This window comes from Bactrocera latifrons, unplaced genomic scaffold (assembly GCF_001853355.1).
Source record: "Bactrocera latifrons isolate USDA-ARS-PBARC rearing strain unplaced genomic scaffold, ASM185335v1 scaffold_8, whole genome shotgun sequence".
NCBI lineage: Eukaryota > Metazoa > Arthropoda > Insecta > Diptera > Tephritidae > Bactrocera > Bactrocera latifrons.
In genome coordinates this window covers 3,294,160-3,313,941 of record NW_017537489.1, presented here as the reverse complement: position 1 = coordinate 3,313,941, position 19,782 = coordinate 3,294,160, and the positions used below count along the sequence as shown (strand labels likewise).

The 19,782-nt window shown below is 37.1% G+C and overlaps 1 protein-coding gene across 1 annotated transcript in view; it reads right to left on the bottom strand.

Moving 5' to 3' along the window:
• LOC108976678 (homeobox protein 5) overlaps nucleotides 1-18,681 on the bottom strand; it is a 42,387-nt gene extending 23,706 nt beyond the window's left edge. The window contains exons 1-4 of the mRNA XM_018945923.1: nucleotides 17,913-18,681; nucleotides 7,879-8,574; nucleotides 7,269-7,373; nucleotides 7,054-7,157 (exon numbers count right to left, since the gene is read on the bottom strand). Coding sequence (XP_018801468.1) covers nucleotides 7,054-7,157; nucleotides 7,269-7,373; nucleotides 7,879-8,574; nucleotides 17,913-18,462 — 1,455 coding nt within the window. The 5' untranslated portion in view covers nucleotides 18,463-18,681. The remainder of the gene's footprint in view (nucleotides 1-7,053; nucleotides 7,158-7,268; nucleotides 7,374-7,878; nucleotides 8,575-17,912) is intronic.
• Between the last annotated feature and the right edge of the window lie 1,101 nt (nucleotides 18,682-19,782).

Here is a 19,782-nt window from a genome sequence, read left to right as displayed (position 1 = left end):
ATCTGACTCTTTTAGTTTTAGGACTTACAAACAACCGTTATGTGAACAAAACTATAATACTCTCTTTAGCAACTTTGTTGCGAGAGTATAAAAAGTTGTCAAAGTTGTAGTTGTGAAGTGGAAACATCCAAGCACTTCCTGCTTCATTGTCCAGCCTTTGCAGTCAGCGAACCAAAGGACATTGCAGAAACTGGTATTAGCCATCTCAACAAATTTGTGATAGGCTTATGATACTTTATCTATCTGTAAGGGACTTATGATGAATCGACATTGCGAGTTTTCAACAGAAAGGTTCTGCGAATGATTTATGGTACTTTGCGCGTTGGCCACTGGCGCACTTTTGTTAACTCGTCTATAATCGCGTAAGCGGTGTCTATGTTATTAAAAAAGAAGAAGGGACTAATGATCCTGTACATAAGGATTTTCAGATACCACAACGGACCAGCGTTCTAAGCTGTATCCCATAATCTTACCAAAACGCTTTTTTTGGAGAATAATTTCGGTAAAATACAAGATGTTAGTGTCTATAAAAAAAGAGAAATATATTTTTTTATAATCAAATTCTGTCTAAAACTTTTTTATTTAATCTGCTTAGCGCTATTTTATTTCAAGTTCTTGTATAATATTATATAGTACATTTTCGTAAACGGGATAACGGTGAAAGTTGGTGCCGAGTCACTTTAAAAACCACAACGATAAGTCCCCTTTGGTGCAGTGTGCGACCATGTTTAAAAGCAATCTTATGTAGATAGTCGAAGTGATGGACTTCATTCAGCGAACCTAATTCAAAAGAGGCTTGGCAGCCTTGCCCAACATTTTCTGAGATTCACCAGGTCTGATCTACATCGGTTATCTAGGGAAGTTTAAAGCGCATACTGGTATCTATTTGGAGTAATTCGGCGTCGAATTTTTTTTTCCAAACAAGAATAAGTAATGCGACGGTCAGAAAATTTAATTAATGAGTAAATTAACACCGTCGATTTGAAAGGTTGAGGCAAAGCTGGGTCAAATGTATGGAGATAAAAGCATGCTGTGCTGGAAATCGCAAACTTTTCCAAAATTGTGTATATGATTTTGCCTAATTTTTGCTATCGTTTAACTAAAACAACAAGTAAATAATAAGTAATAGAACCTTATTATCTTCATTTTACATATTTAGGAATAAAACTAAAATTGTATAATCTTAAAATATTCATTTATATTTACTTCCGTTAAGAACATTTTGATATCTTTTAAAATATATACTAACCTTAAATTCATATAAGCTACTCTTGTAAATACATATATACTGTATGCATCGCTATTATGTACTTCAATTAATTTAAATAATGTCTTCATAGTCCTTTATTGTCCGCTTTGTGAATGACTCTTTGTGCCGTGCTCTCAATTTATACTTACACCCACTTGTATACAATATGTACATATCTATGTACATATGTATATATCGAACGTTCCTACATTCAAGTGTGTGTGCGTGTTTGTCAAAGGATAAGCGACTGCGCATTTGAGAATTGGGTGGCGCCCAAAAAGCTGTGAGAGTCAACAAAGTCCAACAACTGCTATGTGCTTACAACCCTCATAAAGAGTAAATATCGCATGAATTTCTTGCTACCAACAACAGCCATTATGGCGGCATGTGCGGTTGCGAAATGGCGTGTGGAATAAAAATATAAAAATAAACTAGAATATTTATACAAATTGAGGAAACAAATAAAGCAAATAATTATTCATAAGAAATATGCACGCGTAAATGGCAACTCTATATGTGGACTAAATCAATAAGAAAATGGTAAATAAAGGCAAATGTGCTTATTTTTATGCAAACATACATTTCCGTTATATTAGTAGAATGTGAGGCGCCTTCGTTTATTCTGAGGACAATGGTTGGACTCTTTTAAAATAATAATAATATTTTAGAACCTCAAAAGTAAGGATAAAATAGTGTTTAAGATATGCAAGAGCAAGGATTCTTAAGGGTAACTACCCATGAAATCGAAGTTAACCGAAAAACACAAAAGAGTTTTAGCTCCAGATAAGACGACTGAAAAACTCATATCTGTCGTAGAATTACTAAAATTATAAAAATGATTACTTTCGAGTACTGATTTTTATAATTTCAAAAATACAAGTAGGGTTATGATTTTTTCATATTCCGAATAATGAAATCTTCAGGTCTTATATTACGAAATACTTTTGAAAGTTGGCTTCTCTTCTATCGCATAAGTTATGGCAAGACGAGATTTAAGAGATCAATTGAAAAATCCTTTTCCTGATGGTGTTACAAGAATAAAATCCATACGTTTCTCAGTTAGCCCCAACCTTTAAAAGGAACGTTTATAAATTTGACAGCTACCGGATCATTACTCTGTGAATTAAATCATAAGTAACTTTTGTTAAATAAAATTTGAAAAAAAAATTAATAAAAAGAAATTTTACATGTTGCTTACTTTTTTGCAAAGGAAAAAAAATAGAGTTGAAGCAAAATATTGGCTTGATGACGAGTTACCGGACACTGTGCCATTAAAACCAACCAAACTAAGTTTAGCCATGGTGAAATGAGCATCGAAGACGGTGAGCGCAGTGGAAGCCCGAAAGAGGTTGTTACCGACGAAAACAACAGATAAGTCCAGAAAATAATTTCGGAGGATCCTAAAGTTGTTCGAGATAGCAGGCACGCTAAAGAAATCAGCTGAATGTATATGTCATAGTTATTCCAGAATATTTTGGTACAAGAAAGCTTTTGGGAGTAAATTCGAGTTTTTGCGTCAATATGTGACAATGGTTGAAACATGGCTCTGTCATTTCACTTCGAACTCCATCCGATGGTCACCCGAGTAAACTGCAAAGCATGGAAAAACGCGTCGGCTTGCAAGGTTATGGCGCTTGTAATTCAGGATGCGCATGGAATAATTTTTATTGACTACCTTGAAAAACAAAAGCACCATCAACAGCAACTATTCAATGCAATGCATTATTGGACCGTTTATAAAAAAATGGGCGCATTTAAAGAAAAAAGAAAGTGCTGTTTCACCAAGACCTTACATCGTCTCGCAAATAAGTGAAAACGATGGCAAAAATATATGAATTGGGCTTCGAATTGCTTCCGCATCTCCTTATTTACCTTATTCTCCAGATCCAGGCATCCAGCGACTACTTCCTGTTCTCGGTTTTCAAAAGAATACTCATTGAGAAGATTTAAAGCGAATGAAGAGGTGACCGCGGAAAATGCGGCCTATTATGAAGCAAAAGGTAAATTGAAATACAACAAGTAAGGAAGGGCTAAGTTCGGGTGTCACCGAACATTTTATACTCTCGCATGATAAAGTGATAATCGAGATTTCAGGTGAACCGATTTCACCCATATTTGGTACATGTCATCAAGGAATATTATATACCGAATTTCATTGAAATCGGTCGAGTACTTCCTGAGATATGGTTTTTGCTCCATAAGTGGGCGACGCCACGCCCATTTTCAATTTAAAAAAAAAAGCCTGGACGAAGCTTCTTTTTGAAATTTCTTTAGCGAAATTTAGTGTTTCTGACGTTTTATGTTAGTCGGTTAACGCACTTTTAGTGATTTTCAACATAACCTTTGTATGGGAGGTGGGCGTGGTTATTGTCCGATTTCTTCCATTTTTGAACTGTATATGGAAATGCCTGAAAGAAAGGACTCTACACAGTTGGGTTGACACAGCTATAGTAGTTTTCGAGATATGTACAAAAAAGTTAGTAGGGGCCGGGGCCACGCCCACTTTTACGTCCAAATATGCCCCTCCCTAGTGCGATCCTTTGTGCCAAATTTCATTTTAATATCTTTATTTACGGCTTAGTTATGACATTTTATAGGTTTTCGGTTTCCGCCATTTTGTGGGCGTGGCGGTGGGCCGATTTTGGCCATCTTCGAACTTATCCTTCTTATGAAAAGAAATACGTGTACCAAGTTTCATCATTATATCTCAATTTTTACTCAAGTTACAGCTTGCACGGACGGACGGACAGACGGACAGACAGACATCCGGATTTCRACTCTACTCGTCACCCTGATCACTTTGGTATATATAACCCTATATCTGACTCTTTTAGTTTTAGGACTTACAAACAACCGTTATGTGAACAAAACTATAATACTCTCTTTAGCAACTTTGTTGCGAGAGTATAAAAATTGTATCGAAAAATTGGATAACCGCTATGATCAGGACATCAGTTTGGAAGGAAACTATTTGAATAAAAAAATCGAATTTTGTTAAAAATGTGTTTTATATGGTAGGCTGGTGATTTTATATAAGCGAACTAGTCCCGAAAATTTGGAGATACAGAGAGGTTCTTTCTTGAAAAGCTGCTTATTTGACATGGTCAAAAATCACCAAAGTCGGTATAGATTTTAATTCAAGACATTGTCACAGTATACCCTTTAAAGTTAGTATAGATTCAGAGCTGCCGAAGTTAACGTGACTTCTTGTTTTTCTGCCGAAATTCTTTTTGATGAGGCAAAGAGTAATCAAGGTAATCTCCATTATAGATGAATAAAAAAACATATTATTATTATTATCTCGACGATATCAGCATTATATAAAACGGTTTTAGCACGATCTATAAAGGGTGATCCAGTAGAGGTACTTTTTTCAATAGACTTTTTTTCCGCAGATTTCGCGTGAATCGCGTCCAGCTCTTATGTTATTTGTATTTAGTATTGTTTGGCATTTCATCGTGGAAAGACTTACGTCTGAACTTTTACAAATGGTTCAACTTTATTACAAAAATTCACTCTCTGTAAATTGCCCTACTAAACATACTCTTCTCAACACCATCACCCATCTTGAGACGCAGTATTCCCTATTTCATAATATTTGATCGAATAAACCGCGACCAGCACGCAGTGAAGAAAATATAGCCGTAGCAGAGAGTTTACACGAAGACCGTGGGAAGTCGATTCGTCAGCGTTCGTAGCAACTGGTACTGACATGTGAGACGTCTTAGCGAATTTTACGTCGAGATGTTAAATTGAGAGCGTACAAAATATAGCTCGTGCGAGAAGTGAAGCCGCTCGACCTTTTCAATCGACTTTGCTTTGCTTTATGGACTTTTGAAAAGTTAAAAGAAGATCCGACATTTTCGAGTCAAATTTCTGTACAGCGATGAGACCCAAAATTTGAGACGAAGAACAATCTGAAGAGATTTGAGAGCTGTCATTTCACACAAAAAAGACAACGGTGAGTCGGTGGAATCATCGGTATATATTTCTTTGAAAATTCTGCCAGAGTGAACATAATCAATCGCGACCATTATCGCGCCATTTTAACCGACTATTTCATACCTGAAATTGAAGCATTTGGTTTGAAGAAAATGCTTCGATGAGCAGATAATTTCACGCTTTAGCCAGGTTTTTTGGCCACCAAGATCATATGATATAACACACTTAGGCTTTCTTCTGTGGGAATATACAAGGTCTAAATATAATCATGTTGCATTTTACATAAACTCAGTAGAAAATGTAAGAATACAAGTACTATCTTACTCCGAATCTTATCACGTCATTAACCCCACTTAGTGGACTAAAAAATAATGGCTACACTAGAGGTTGCATTGGGTGAATATTTAATTAGACGTGCGTTGTGATTTACGTGAGTACCTGCTGGTGACGGCTTAACCTCACGGTGCTTTCTATTTCTAGAAGCACAGAAACCAATACAATGCGTTGATCAGCGCCCCAAAGCATAAATGCATTCAGCACTTATACCTTGGTTCCAATTGGTTCAGGTGGATAGGGACACCTTAGCCGCCTTGGTCGGGCACGAGGCCTACCCAAAACCTCTGCCGTAGTATGGGTCCGGCACCCAGCCGCAACGCGACTCCACATTGGACTGAAAATTTTCAACACTGCCTGCATTTAGGTTCGAACCACAGCCACCACGAATCTCCACAAAGGGCCAAACCCAAGCAGATTGGAGTCAACTCCACGGGCTAACTGCTCCCCATGGTTGAGCTCCCCAAACTCAATGACATTTGTCGCTTGAACAACACATGCCTTTATATTAGGAATTAATATAAAGTCTATAATATCATTTAAAGCTGAGTATTATAGCACTATTTCTGACATAGACCATGCTGACATTTAAAACAGATCTGATTGACAGACGCCTCTTACAACAGGCATGCCTCACCACTGGTATATTATTCCCCCTACCCCCAGGCGGTCTAGAATTTAGACAATTAGTTTTAGTAAATAAAGATTGAAGAAAGGACATTAAACAACTTCATGGAAAGCAAAGTTACTAGAGAGAAAGATATAAGACCGCAGGTGGTCTCAGTTTGCTTGAACAGCTGGTGTAAGTTTCGACTCTAATCTACTCTCTTAAGCTTCATGAATCGAAGATTGTTCATATTCCACAAATATTGAGATAATAATATCTGCTTTTTCGGATGAACAATTTTATTTTTTTCCATTGTTTTGTATTTTTATAAAGCAAATTTTTTTATGAATCACACTTTATGTAGAGCAAAGCTTTATCGAAACGCATTAGCATTTTGAGTATCAAGGAATAAGCAGTAAATTAGAAAAGAATTTGTGTTGTTTATATAGTTCCAATGAATTGTATTTGTTTTTCAATCAATACCCAGCCATTGTGGCATATCATAACAATCATTTGAAGCATATAATGGGATAATATGTGGTTCATATGTAGTTATAGGATTTCATTTGTAATTAAAACTAACTAAGTAATTAAGTCTTAGCTTTTGGCCTTTTCAATTAAAAAGAAATGTTGAATAATTTGTTTGCCAAGTGCTCAATCAAATGTGTTATAGTTACGATGTTACTGCATACCCTACAAAGAGCTAACTGCATATGTAATTCGTACGACGATTACAAAGTAATTATATGTAAACAATGAAAAAAAAAACTTGCACGCGTAATTTACGTATTTATGACATTTTAATTGTGAACTCAGATGTGATTCCCAGAGACGCCACTACTTGTCATTTAAATATTTGGATTAAATTGACATTGGTATTTTAATTACGTAATTACTTCGATTACCTATTTTCGATACTAACCTGAGAGTCCTTCAAGCCCAGTCTTTCGGCCAATTTCTTGCGATCCGGCTTGCTTATATATTTCTGCTGTTGAAATCGTTTCTCCAAACCTTTGCGCTGAGAATCTGTGAAACAACAACAATAAACGAATAAACAACAACACGTAAATCAAATGACCACAGACGTATGAATTAATGTACAGTTATTTAGACGGCAAGTAATGACCCAACACTTACCGGAAAATACGGCACGACGCATCATACCACGACGAGGCTTGCCACGCGTCGAATGCGCCCAAGGGAAGCCTTGACCTGGTGGCAGGGGAAACACTTGTGCACCAACTGCAAGGAGAGAGTGAGAGTTTTGCAATAATGTGAGAATTACGTTTTGTGGCGGAAACGGAAGTGCGTGGGAAATGCATTAACATTACAACAACAAGGATGTGTGCGTGTGTATATTTGTAGCAGTAGTTGAGGTACGTAGAAGCGCGCAGTGGGCGCTTGTTGCTGCATTAGAATACTGTTGCAATTAATTGTTGCATGCCACACGCAGCACAAATGTGTGAGCGTGCGTGTGAAAATGTGTTGACAAGTGCAACAACACAACAGCACCATTTGCGGACATTAGTCAAATTCTATTACCGATATGCCACAAAATGTGGCAAGTGCCCACAACAGTTATGGCGTTCCTACTATGAACTTATACACACACATACACATATACATATGCATAAAGCCGCATACCAAGTCGGTTACATGACAACAATAATACAATAAAACAACAATACATTACAACAATAATACACTATAACAACAACAACACACATAACAACACCAATCAACTCACCACTCATGTAGGGGTTTCTGCAGTGCGCCAACAGTGAATGCAAATGCGGATGTTGCAAGCTATGTGGCAGGAATGGCGTCGGCCGGCTGGGCAATGGTTTCGCTATCACTTGATGGCCAGCCGCTTGGCCGGGCAATGGTGAAAGGTGTGGCTGCATGTGCGCTTGTAGTTGATGTGCTGGCGATTGCAGGTGTGATGGCGCCAGTTGCTGTTGTTGTTGCTGCTGCTGTTGTTGTTGTTTCTCCTGCGCCAACGCCGACAAATTTAGTCTTCGATTATTATTATCTTCGAGCACATTGCCGCAATCATTGTGACCGCCAATAACACCGCCTTCATATGGTCGACCATCGATTGTATTGTTGATGTTATTGCTGCTGTTGTTGTTGTTGCTGTTGCTGTTGTTGCCACTACCACTGCCGCCGGTGCCGGTGGAGTGATTGTCGCTATCACTGATGGTGCTGCCCGGTGATGACGACGACGCTGCGGTTTGCGGCTGACAACTATTGCCGTTGGCGGCGCCGATGGTGTTCAGCTGATGTGGCGGCAGGTGTGGATGGTGTGCCAGGTGGGGGTGGTGTGCATGTGTTAGTGGATGCGTGTGTGGATGGTGTGTCAGAAATGCAGGATGCGGAAAGTGTGTATGATGTATGAAGTTTTGTTGTAAGTAAGGCCAAATATGCTGAGGCTGAATGAATTCTGTGGGGAGTGGAAGAAGAGAAAGCAAGATTTATTTCGTAATTTATATTGTACAAGGAAAATGTCAAATATTAGCCAATTATCATGAAAACTCTTCGAAACCTAACCGAAATATAACCGAATCTATGAAGTTTGATCAAATCTCAGAAATCATCATAGAGTTTAGAAACCAAAAGAGAGATAAATATCTCATAATACTTCAAAATTGAATGAAAATTTCTTATGAAGAATCTGCCAAACACTGGTTCGTTTTTTAGATGGTTGTATCTCGCAGATATCTCTCTTTATTATTCGAAAAAATTGTTTCCAATACATAGAGCATGTACGGCCGTCAGTGACTATATCACTTAGATTTTCCCAAAGTTTTGTTTTTAATCAGTCCATTTGGTTGAAATTTTGAACCCTCCTCGGAATTAGTGTCAAAATTTAGCTTCTCTCTCTCTTCGAGAAATAGTGAGCTTCTAGTCAGCAAAAAGTACAACGACTAGAGATTTTTTTTTTCATATTTGGAAATACAAGTTCCAGATATGAAGAGTTGCCTTAAAAATCGGGTATTCTCACAAATGCGGACCGGGGTCTTCGGCCAACTTGACAGCATTCCACCAACTTATTTGAGAATGTTCCCTGGCATCTCATCAGCAACCATTGTAATAGAGTTCTTGTTAAATATCGAATGAATGTACTTGTTTTATCAGTTCTCAAGAAAATAAAAGTTTTTGAACCCGATGGCCTGAGCTTTGCATTCATTCACAACTCTGATTAGACTACTACACTTCTGCTTCGGGATGCAGTCTTCTAATATTTAAATATCCAATAGAATTCTGAAGAACTCTTGGATAACATAAGATAACGATTTTTACAACGCTTAAAAGCATAAAATGATATCAATATTATCGGCATACGCCAGCAGCTATACACTCTTTTAGAAGATGGTACCTTCTCTACTTAGCTCTGTACCTCGAATTATTTTCTCCAGGAGCAGATTGAAGAAGTCGATCTTGTCTGCAACCTTGTTTAGTATCGAACGGCTCGAAGAGGTTCTTCCCGCTCCTGACGTCAGTTTACATAGTCCTATTGGTTTTTCGGGGATTTTATTGGGGATGTTTTTTACGTGGCGGGTCCCACACCCAGTCCAGAACACTAGAGAGGCATGTTTCGTCTTCGCAGTTTAGCTCGCTTCTAAACGGATGAGTTTTGGCTACCCAGAGAATACTTGTGATCTGCTTCAGCCATATGTAAGAGAATCATGTCTGTCCATTCCCAAGTTAATGGCGCTCAGAGAACTTTCCTCACTTTCGTCAAATTTTACAAATAACTCCCTCCCGCGTTCACTGACTCACATACACATAATTCTGTTTATTCTAACACACAATATGGAGAAAACTCAGTAACGAAGTTGAACATAATCTTCTATGGATAAACTTAACAGACGCTAAATATGTGATTTATTTAAATATATTGCCTAGATTTTGATAAGTGCCTCAACGTATATGAAATCTTTTTAGTTTCGATCCCTTTTACTTTTTCAAGGATGAATGTTTTGTGGATATAGCTGTAATTGTTTAAAGTTTTCAGATACAACAATTATGAGGACGAAGATTTTTTATTGCATCATTTTCATTAATTGATAGATATTAAATATTTTCTACAATAGTAACTTTACTATTTTCGAAACATACTTAATATAGACAAGCAAGACATTAAGAAGAGTGTTTCAGTTAGTTTTATTTATTTGATAAATATTTTGCGAAAGTTGAAATACATTCTTACATTTTCTAATTTTGGTGATATCTGCTAAAAAACTGAAAGCTTTCAACTAAAACTTGAATTCATTAGCGCACAAATGACAAACATTAAACGCCACATAAAGTCAAGTCACACCAACTTGTATTCACTTCCATACAAATATATTTATGTATCTACGCCTTTGTGGGGTATACGCAACATCCTTGTTAAAATAGCGGTTAGCAAAAGATTAAACATAGCGTAAAATAAGCTGCCAACTAAAATTCAAAGCCGCACATTTGCACACACACAGCTGCTTAACGAAGTGCACATGTGAGGTGCAAGCGCATGTAGAACACAATTTACAAACAAGCAGGTCTCGCCAGTGGCTCTAAAGAGGCGTTAATACGTTAATTGTTTCTGTCTAATCGAATTAAAATCACAAGCGCCATCCCCTCCACCCACAGGCACATGAAAGCTGCAATGCTAATTCCCATATGTAGGCGGCGCGAAGAATTAAGCTGAATTTGTTTGAGAATATAGATATGTTTAGGTGTGTGTGTAAAATTACCCGACGGTAAATTGTTAGCTGCCAAGGTTCGTTCGAAATAATACCAAGAAACAAGCCAATATTCCGTAAAAAATTAAGCTATGGGATAAGGATAGGATAGTAGCTATAGGAATGTTTATTTTAGTAGTCGCAAAGAGTACAATTTTGGAAAGAGTATGCTGGATTGTAGTTCGGATATCACTTGATCCCCTACAAATATAGCTACAATAGCTGATGAACTCGGAACTGTTGATGTTCGTCCTCGTTTCAAAAATTAAATATAATTGCTTTTGAAAACAATTAGTGTATTAGGCCAAGAAAATAGCACCAGAGACTAGTTAGACTATTATTAGTACAGCCTTGTGGTTTTTAGTGATAGAATATCTTGTTATATAAACATTTCTTTAGATTTGAAAGTAGAAAAAAATAACGTTAGATCTAACTCTGAAAATTTTGTTGCATATTGCTATAATTCAAAACATTTTTCTTGTAGTTAACACTCAACTCGGCAAACAAATATTTAAGAATAAAAATCCCAACCACTGCACCACCAGGTTAAGTATTACTCCATCCCTATTTAGAATCTTATCTATCATAAGGACTGACTGATGTCTAACATACTGTATAGTATGTCTTAGTTTTGTTAGAGCTGACGCTTCGCTTATAGCTTCCCATTTATCTGAGGACTAACTAAAAACATACTGCTCATGTGATCGGAACAAATAGCTTCTAAAACATCCTTGAACACTCAGTATTTGGGATAGGTGAAAGTCTAGGACCCCATGCTGACTATCTATGCACGATGTCCGAAATTGGTGTGTGGGTCCACCGTTCTTTGGTTTAGGTTGGCCACCGTTGTTGCCACATTGTGATGCTTTTGATTTTCTCCTCTTCTTTTACGTCTACAGTCGGCTCTGATAGCTGAGATACATTTGTATATAGGGGTCATTGTTTGACCTGGTGTAGTTGAATATTGCGAAATACCTAGTTTGTCCAATAATGAATGATTTCCGACCATACTTTATGATATTTTTGCAGGTTGGAGTACTCGAAGTTGCCATTGGTGCTGTTCCGGCAGAAAAATTTTTTTTTGAAATAATTCCAAGGTAGATTGCCGTATGGATCATCTTTGGATAAAAGTCTTGGTCCGTTTCGATTATGCATACTGTGATGAAAGCAGACTTTTTTAGAGGTATACCAGAAGACATTTCGTTCGCTCTTGAATCGTGTAGGGTATAAAGGTATGTAGGTAATTATTCGTTCTGGTTTTTTTTTCCTTGTCTAACACTGTCAAAAGCATTCGAATAAAAAATTTGTCAAAATATTTTTCCAACTAGTAGAAAAAAATATATTTGGCCAGTAAAATGTTGAGCAAGTACTTCATGCCACTGCCTCATCAACTCATACCCGTGTAATAAATAATATTTAATTTACAATCACATCTTTATGGATGCATTTCAGACCAGTTGCAAGACAGTTAATGCATCTTTCTTCAGAACTACTTCCTTTTCAAGCAACGCAAATTAAATTTGAGTAAGACCCACCTTTTATTTACATACACCTTTATACTATACCTATACTGGTAGAAATGCTTGTGGTTTCGCACATCCAATCACTGTTCACACATCTTTCAACAGCCCGTGAGTGCAAACGTCGTATTATGTGCATAATCAAATGTGTAATTTTGTTTGTATGCATGCACAACCACATACGCGTTTTGGTTCGTTTGTTAATTCAAGCACCCTTTATGCTTGTTGTTGCTGCCTTTGTTTTCGGCTGTTTAATTAGAGAAAGCTCTAAAGACTTGAAAAGTTTTCACACAATGCCACATAATGGCATCAGTTGAGGTAATGGCTTTAAGTGTGTGTGTGTGTGAGTACAATTGTGTGTGGGTGGGTGTGGGAAGTGTTCTCCTGCCACGTTCTACCCGTTTAACTTCAAAGCGTCGGAATTTTAATGCCTCGAAGTGTGAATCACACATTTCATAAGCGCAAACATATATGTATGTATATGTTGAATGCCTGTGAATATTTTTGTGTGTGAATGTGTTAAATATATGAAAATATGCAAAAGTGCTCATATGGTTTTGAACGCTTTATATCCTGTCAAGTGTTATTGTTTGCTTGGCTTAATAATTATAATGGCTTTGTGACTTGGCACTTCAAAATTGAAAAGCGTTGACTTAGACTTGTGGTGGATCCTTTTAATGACTAATGAATGGATGCTTATGTATTTATAGAAGTACAAAGGATAGCATAAATAATCGTATATATATACATATTTGTATATTGTTATAAATTTGAACACGAGCATGGATTTTTTTGAAGTCATTGGAAAAATTATTTCTAGTTTGTTTTTGGAAACATCATATATGGTGTATAATAATGATATTTGAACCATTAATCGTATTTCGTTTAACTGAAAGAAGTCCAAACAAAACGCATATAATAACGGGTGATCCAAGTTGAGGTACTTTTTTCAATAGCCTTTCCTCGACAGATCACGCGTGAGTCGTGTTTAAGTTTAGTTCAGCGATGAGGCTCATTTGTGGTTAGTGGGCCAGTGGAATCATAGGTCACTATTTCTACAAAAATTATGTCGATGAGAACGTAAACGTCAATAACGACCGTTATCGCGCCATGATAACCCGACTATTTGTTGTCTGAAATTGGAGCTCGCGCTCTCGGCGACATTTGGTTTCAACAAGAAGGCGCTACCTCCAAAATATTGCTTCAATCAACGGATTCATTGAGAGAACATTTTGGTGGGTGGATAATTTCACGTTTTCGGTCGGTCGATTGGCCACCAAGATCGTGTGATATCACACTGTTTGGATTTGGTTCATAGAATATAAATATATTAAATCAGAAGTAACATCTTTTCGGCAATTTCTTTTCAGGTGTTATGGAGGCCAATTTTCATAATCAGTTCTGCCGATAAATCACACTTTGGACACATTCAGCAATCAGTGATTTTTTTGGTCCCTAATGAGTTTATCGTCTTATTTGTGTTTCATGCATTCATGGAGCTCCTTTTAGTCATGAGTCAGCTCTGAATTGCAGTAACTTGCATTTTCGCTTTTATGGAAGAAAAACAGTAAAATTTGGCATTTATTTTCCAAATAGTTATGAAAAATTACATATTCTGAGTAGAAATCATTATCTCATTAAACGCCAGTAAAACCAACTGCAACTGCTGATGGCACGCGACTGTTTTTCTCCATACTGAGAACTTAGAAAATTCACGAGAATCATTGCAAATAATAATTGAAATTTATTGCGCAAAATTCAATAAAACACATACAATACCAATTAATCTCAACTCGTCCAGCCCACAGATTTGATTGACAAAACTACCGGCACAGAAGAGCGAAAAAACGTTAAAAACAAAAACAATACAAACGAATAGAATATTATCTGCGTATAATGACAACAATAAAAAAATAATGCCAACATAAAGGAAACAATAATTCCGGCATTCGAAATGCTACCGGATAAAAAGACACAATGAGTGATAGATAATTCGTTACGCCCCTTTTGTTGAGACCTTAAAAAAGTAGCAACTGGCGGGTTGGCAAAGAAGGACTCGAACAGGCACAGGAACGGCGAATTAACCCCCAAAGCAAGCGACCACAACACGAGCACTCATATATGGTACATATATATAATATATCCAAGCAAGAGGTGCAGAACAGTCGCGCCGCATACAGTTGTCGGAAGTGCTTAGGAATCGCAACTGGTTATACGAATTTGCTTTGGTTACTTTGGTTGTGTTTTCATTGGAGGATTTATGAGCGAACGCAATAACACACCGCACGCAATAATTTAAACATGATTAGGAGTGCGAGTTGTTATTACAGCCTCCAGCCCAGCGGGCTTGTGGCCCTAAATGAAAAGCAAATCGAAAGACAATAAAAGCGCAGCGGTCTTAACGTGGAGAGATGGCATTGTAGTTTGAATAAAAATTGAAGCGGCTAATCCGGCGACCAAGTCTAAAGCGCAAAACTATTAAGTGCAAGCAAAATAACTGTTTGTATCCACTTATTATAATGAACTGTTGCAATATTATTTCAAGCGCCCAACTATGCGATTCATTGCTTCCTGAGGGTGAAGTGTTGCTTATGCCGGTTTGTGCTGCCAAATGTATTTAATTTTTTAAAAAGGAGTTGTTTGTATTTGGTATTAGGTGCAGGCAAATTAGTTCCGTTGCTTTTTTATTGCGTTTAATTGGCCAAAAATTTTATTGCAACTCAAATGGAATTAAGAAGCAGATGAGTTAACATTGGAAACACATTGAATGACTGCATTCAGAATGACATATTCAAAACTTATGCACACATACATACGTAGTGTTTGAGATAATACTATAGAAAATATTTTTATCACATCTAAAAATCAGCAAAATTGTGTTAAAGAGGTAGCCAAAGCTGGTTGAACCAAATTACGAAGCAAAAGCCAAACTCTATATTAAGGAGAGAGTTTTTGTACATCTCCCAATTTGTTGTTTAAAAGTTTTCAGTAAAAGCTTCAAACTACCGGGATGATAAATTATTTAATTTCTCAATATTCCTAAAGCTTCACGTATCCAATCCTATTAAAGTTTTCCCTTGTACTACCGTAATGAAAAGAAGTAGGTCGGAGAGCACCAGAGATACCAGAACTTACCTCAATATTTATTATTAATTTAGCCAAAAAATATACAAAAAATTTGCGTTGCAAGAATTATCATATAATCTTCTTAAATATTTTTGAGAAAATATCAAGGAAATGAAAACCTCGTTTTTTCCATTTGCCGTCAGACAAATATTCAAAACTTTTAAGGGATATTCTACGCTAGAACTTTGACAAAATTCGATTTTTTTTCATATATTTAAAGTTTAGACGCTTAAGAACATATCCTCCAAAGGATTTTTAAAAATTAAAATTATTTTATGAGCTACAGTTACTTTAGTGGCGCAGTACCTAGCCCGGTAGGTAGGTACACTTACTTTTTTAAACGCGTTTTTCTCGAAACTACTTTTTTCCACACTGTAGCGGCATTATCTCATGTACTATGAAATTTTGTGTGAACATTCTTTATATTATATAATCCTTTATATTTATATAATCCTTAATCCTTTGTTTTTAATATTTAAAAAAAATTCAGGAATTTAAAAAAAAGCGTAAAAAATGATTTTTATTTTCAGACAGTCTCCATTTTTCAAAAGAATTTTTTTTCGTGCTCCCTGAAATAGGGACTATAACAGCAACCTTACTGATTAACAATTTATTTTGATTTTTTTTCCGGACCACCAGGAGAGTCGGGATCAATGTCACCAGGATAGGAGAATACCCCCTTAAAATAGTAAGTATAATAAACTTCTGCCGAAATGGCGGCTTGAAAAGTTAAAAGATTCAACATGTGGGCTGTCACCCGAGAGAAAGAATTTCGTATGAATAATTTATGTTGGCAGACTGAATTGGGAAAGGAGAGCATCTTGCAAATTCAGCAGTATGCGAAAGAGCCAGCTATCCGCTGTCGGATCCTTGGTTCTAGCTCTGTAGTGGATGGCCCAGAAGTCTGTTTACTATTAGCAATTATAAGCATATATGCAGGCAAACTAAAAATCTTGCAAGATTTAAATTGCTAAAGTTGTATGGAGAAAGGAGATGTCAACACATCTATACGCTTTAGTTCCTTACTCCCCGAGGTGCCAGTTCGCATAAGCAGAATGGAAAGAACTCCAAGTTCTCGTACTCTCTGTGGTACCAGAATTAAGACTCCAGTCAGACCTCATGAAACTACTACCAGTTGAGCTTCAATACTGCTTTGGTCTGGTGACCAGGAGTTTGACTCAACACATTACAAGCACAAACTGTTCATACAAGAAGGTAACCCTAATACATCGCCACCTAAGCAATTCGAGTGCACACGATCCTAACTGTTCGGCATTCCGATTAGTGGAGATTGCACCACTTGCCTAAAGGTACATCAGTCTAGCTAATCCCCATATCACACAAATCGGTAATATCCGAATACATCAGGCTTTCTGCAATAACATGAACCCAATCCTCGACCCAAGTTCTACACAAACACCATGATCAGATAGGCAAAAATGCATTCAGACGATCATGTGCCGTAAGTAGAAAACCCAGACCTAAGACAGCATTTGAAGTCAAACTTTAGAACGAACTTAACGTTCAGGATATACTCGAGAGTCACCCGACCGTTAGGGCTGTTGTCCCAATGTTCTTGCCACCTACACCTGACCCTATCATATTGCTCCTTAGATATCCCCTATCTTAGCGTGAATGTAAAAGCGCGATGTATGGCAATAAAGTGAAGAGGAGGTGTTCCTAACATAACCTGCATCGCATCCGTCGGAATGGTGCAAGGGATTTTTACAAAACTAGTTGTATCAATTGAATTCGTGTAGGTTGAATACAAAGTGACATTTGGTATATTCCTTTCCTTTTGTCATTTTGACAAAACTTAAAATAAATTGATGATTCAGAGTTGAAAATTTGTGAAATCTGCTGCTTTTTCAGAAGAGTTAATTTATAAATGAACCTTTTGAAACCAAATCTGGAACACTTCAGAAATGTAAAAAGGTGAAGGAGTAGGTTTTTTTTTTGGAACACGTTAGCGTTATTTGGATTGGGATTATTTATGGTATAAGATTTGCTTTGTCAAAATTGTTGATTACTCAAATTACATAATTTACTACAACAACGAAATGAACTTTAAGAAAGGCATGTTAATGTGGATGGAATCTACAAAAGATATTTAAAAAAGTTGTTAGCTTAATGGTTATTATCTTTCTTAAAATTCTGAGTGAAAAATTTTACATTAAGAAACCTCCCGCCATTAATTTTCATTGTTAAATATTAAACGAAGGAAATGTAGTTTGGCCAACAGCAAAATTTTGCTCAAATCTAGAAAATAAAAGTACAAAATTTTCCGGAAGCTCTAATTTGAGACTTTATCCTTAACAATAATTAAATATTTTATTCCTTTCCTTTTCTTTTTTGCTGTCAAAATAATATATCATAATAATTCTCGGCAATTTTAATAAAATGCTTACCGTTTCTCACTCTCACACCTTCGCGTGTATCACCTAAAATCGCCGAAACACTAAATTTTAATATCGGTTTTGTGTTGTTATCCTTCAAAATCGTCGTCTCTTTCTCCTCGACTTTCGGCAACCGGAGCGCCTCACTTTCATGCAGATCCATTTCATCATCACGTTCTGGATCCAGTTCAGCATCATCCATATCATCATCGATACCGATGTCCGGCTCGTCTTCATCGTCCTCCACACTATCAACACTTTCACGGCCACCATTCATAACACTCAAATGACAACACTTATCACATTTAAAATTGTTTTCGCGTCGCAACATTTCGTCACTGTTATAATTTTTCGTATTCATGATTTGTGCGAAATTACCACAACGATTGCAACACAACTCTACACGTTCACCGATACGGCCGCCGTCGGCTGGACTATGTCCATTTCTAGCGCCATCCATATTGTCCGCTAAACGATCGTACGTTTGATCGATTGTGTTACCGTTTGGTGCTGAGTCTTCTTCGTGTGTTGCGGAAAGCGCGGAACTACGGCTAAGCAACATTTTTGTGACGCCTTGAGGTCGTTACATACGGTATAGTCGCGTCGGTATCGCAATGAGCGCGCGTTAAGCCAACAACAACAATTGAATTGTATTCAAAGTTCGATTTGGACTCGGTGAGCGGGTTTGCAAGTAGAACGCGGTTACAAGGTGAGCGCACGGGGTTTTCGGTATTACCAAACTGTATTTTGTCGATCAGCAGCACTGCTGGCATGACCCGGGAGCACACGAATCACGCGGTACCAACGAGACCACGTCTACTACGACACGCGTGCACTGCAATGCTTTTAAGAAGAAGAAGAAACCGTTTGCGGAAGCCGTGCAGTTGCGGCAAGGACTAAATTAGTACTGAAACCATATTGGATGCGTTGACTTCGAGTTGCGCGTGAATGTTGTGTGGTTGACTGACTGCCTCTGTTGGACGACGCACAATGGCTCGCTGGCGCTCGGTGGTGTTGTTGGCAGGATGCCAGTTAGTTAAGGGTTGCTGAACGGTGGTTGGTCTATTTCTCCTGCCCGCTGTGCAGCAGCTTTATTAGTATGCGTGTACATGTGTGTGTGTGTGTTTGGCAGTGGCAAGTGCCACATGCCACATGTATGTATATGCTTTGTGCAATACTCTTCTGCTGCGCGGTGCCTTCTGTCCATTATGTACTTGCGCACTTAATACATTTATGTAATTGTTTATGTATTTTATTTATTTGTGTGGCAGTTAAGGTAACCTCCATTGTGCGCTTAATGGTCGTTCGACTTTTGCTTGTTGTTGCATAATAGCTGTGCGCTGTTGTTGCTCCTGTTGCTTTTACTTTTGCCGTTGTTGGTGTTGTTGTTATGTTTTGATTTGATTTTATTCGTGTGTTATAACAATAAAATTTTAATTTTCTTGTAAAGTGGATATAAGAATATTTGGATGTGTGAGATTTGCCTCTGCTCTCCCGCGCTGTGTGATGTGCGAGGGGGCGGCGGAATGTGCGATGATGACGCTCCTGCATATATTTATATTTCACTTAACGGCTTATGGTTGATGTTGGGAGTTCGTATGTAGAAAAAAAATATTTTTATAAAATTTATTTATTTATGTTTACATTATAAAAAAAAATTTTAAGAATTAATAGAAAAAACTTTTACAAAATTTTCTTATTTTAATTATCAATTCTAAATTATTCTCTTAATTATATATTTTTAAATTAACACTTTTAATTTTAAGCAGAAATTAATAATCACTGTAGGATAATAATCTTATTTGTAAATATACATACATACAGTCATTATATGTCAAAAATAATTTTTTTTTATATCAAAACCGTATAATACCCTTCACAA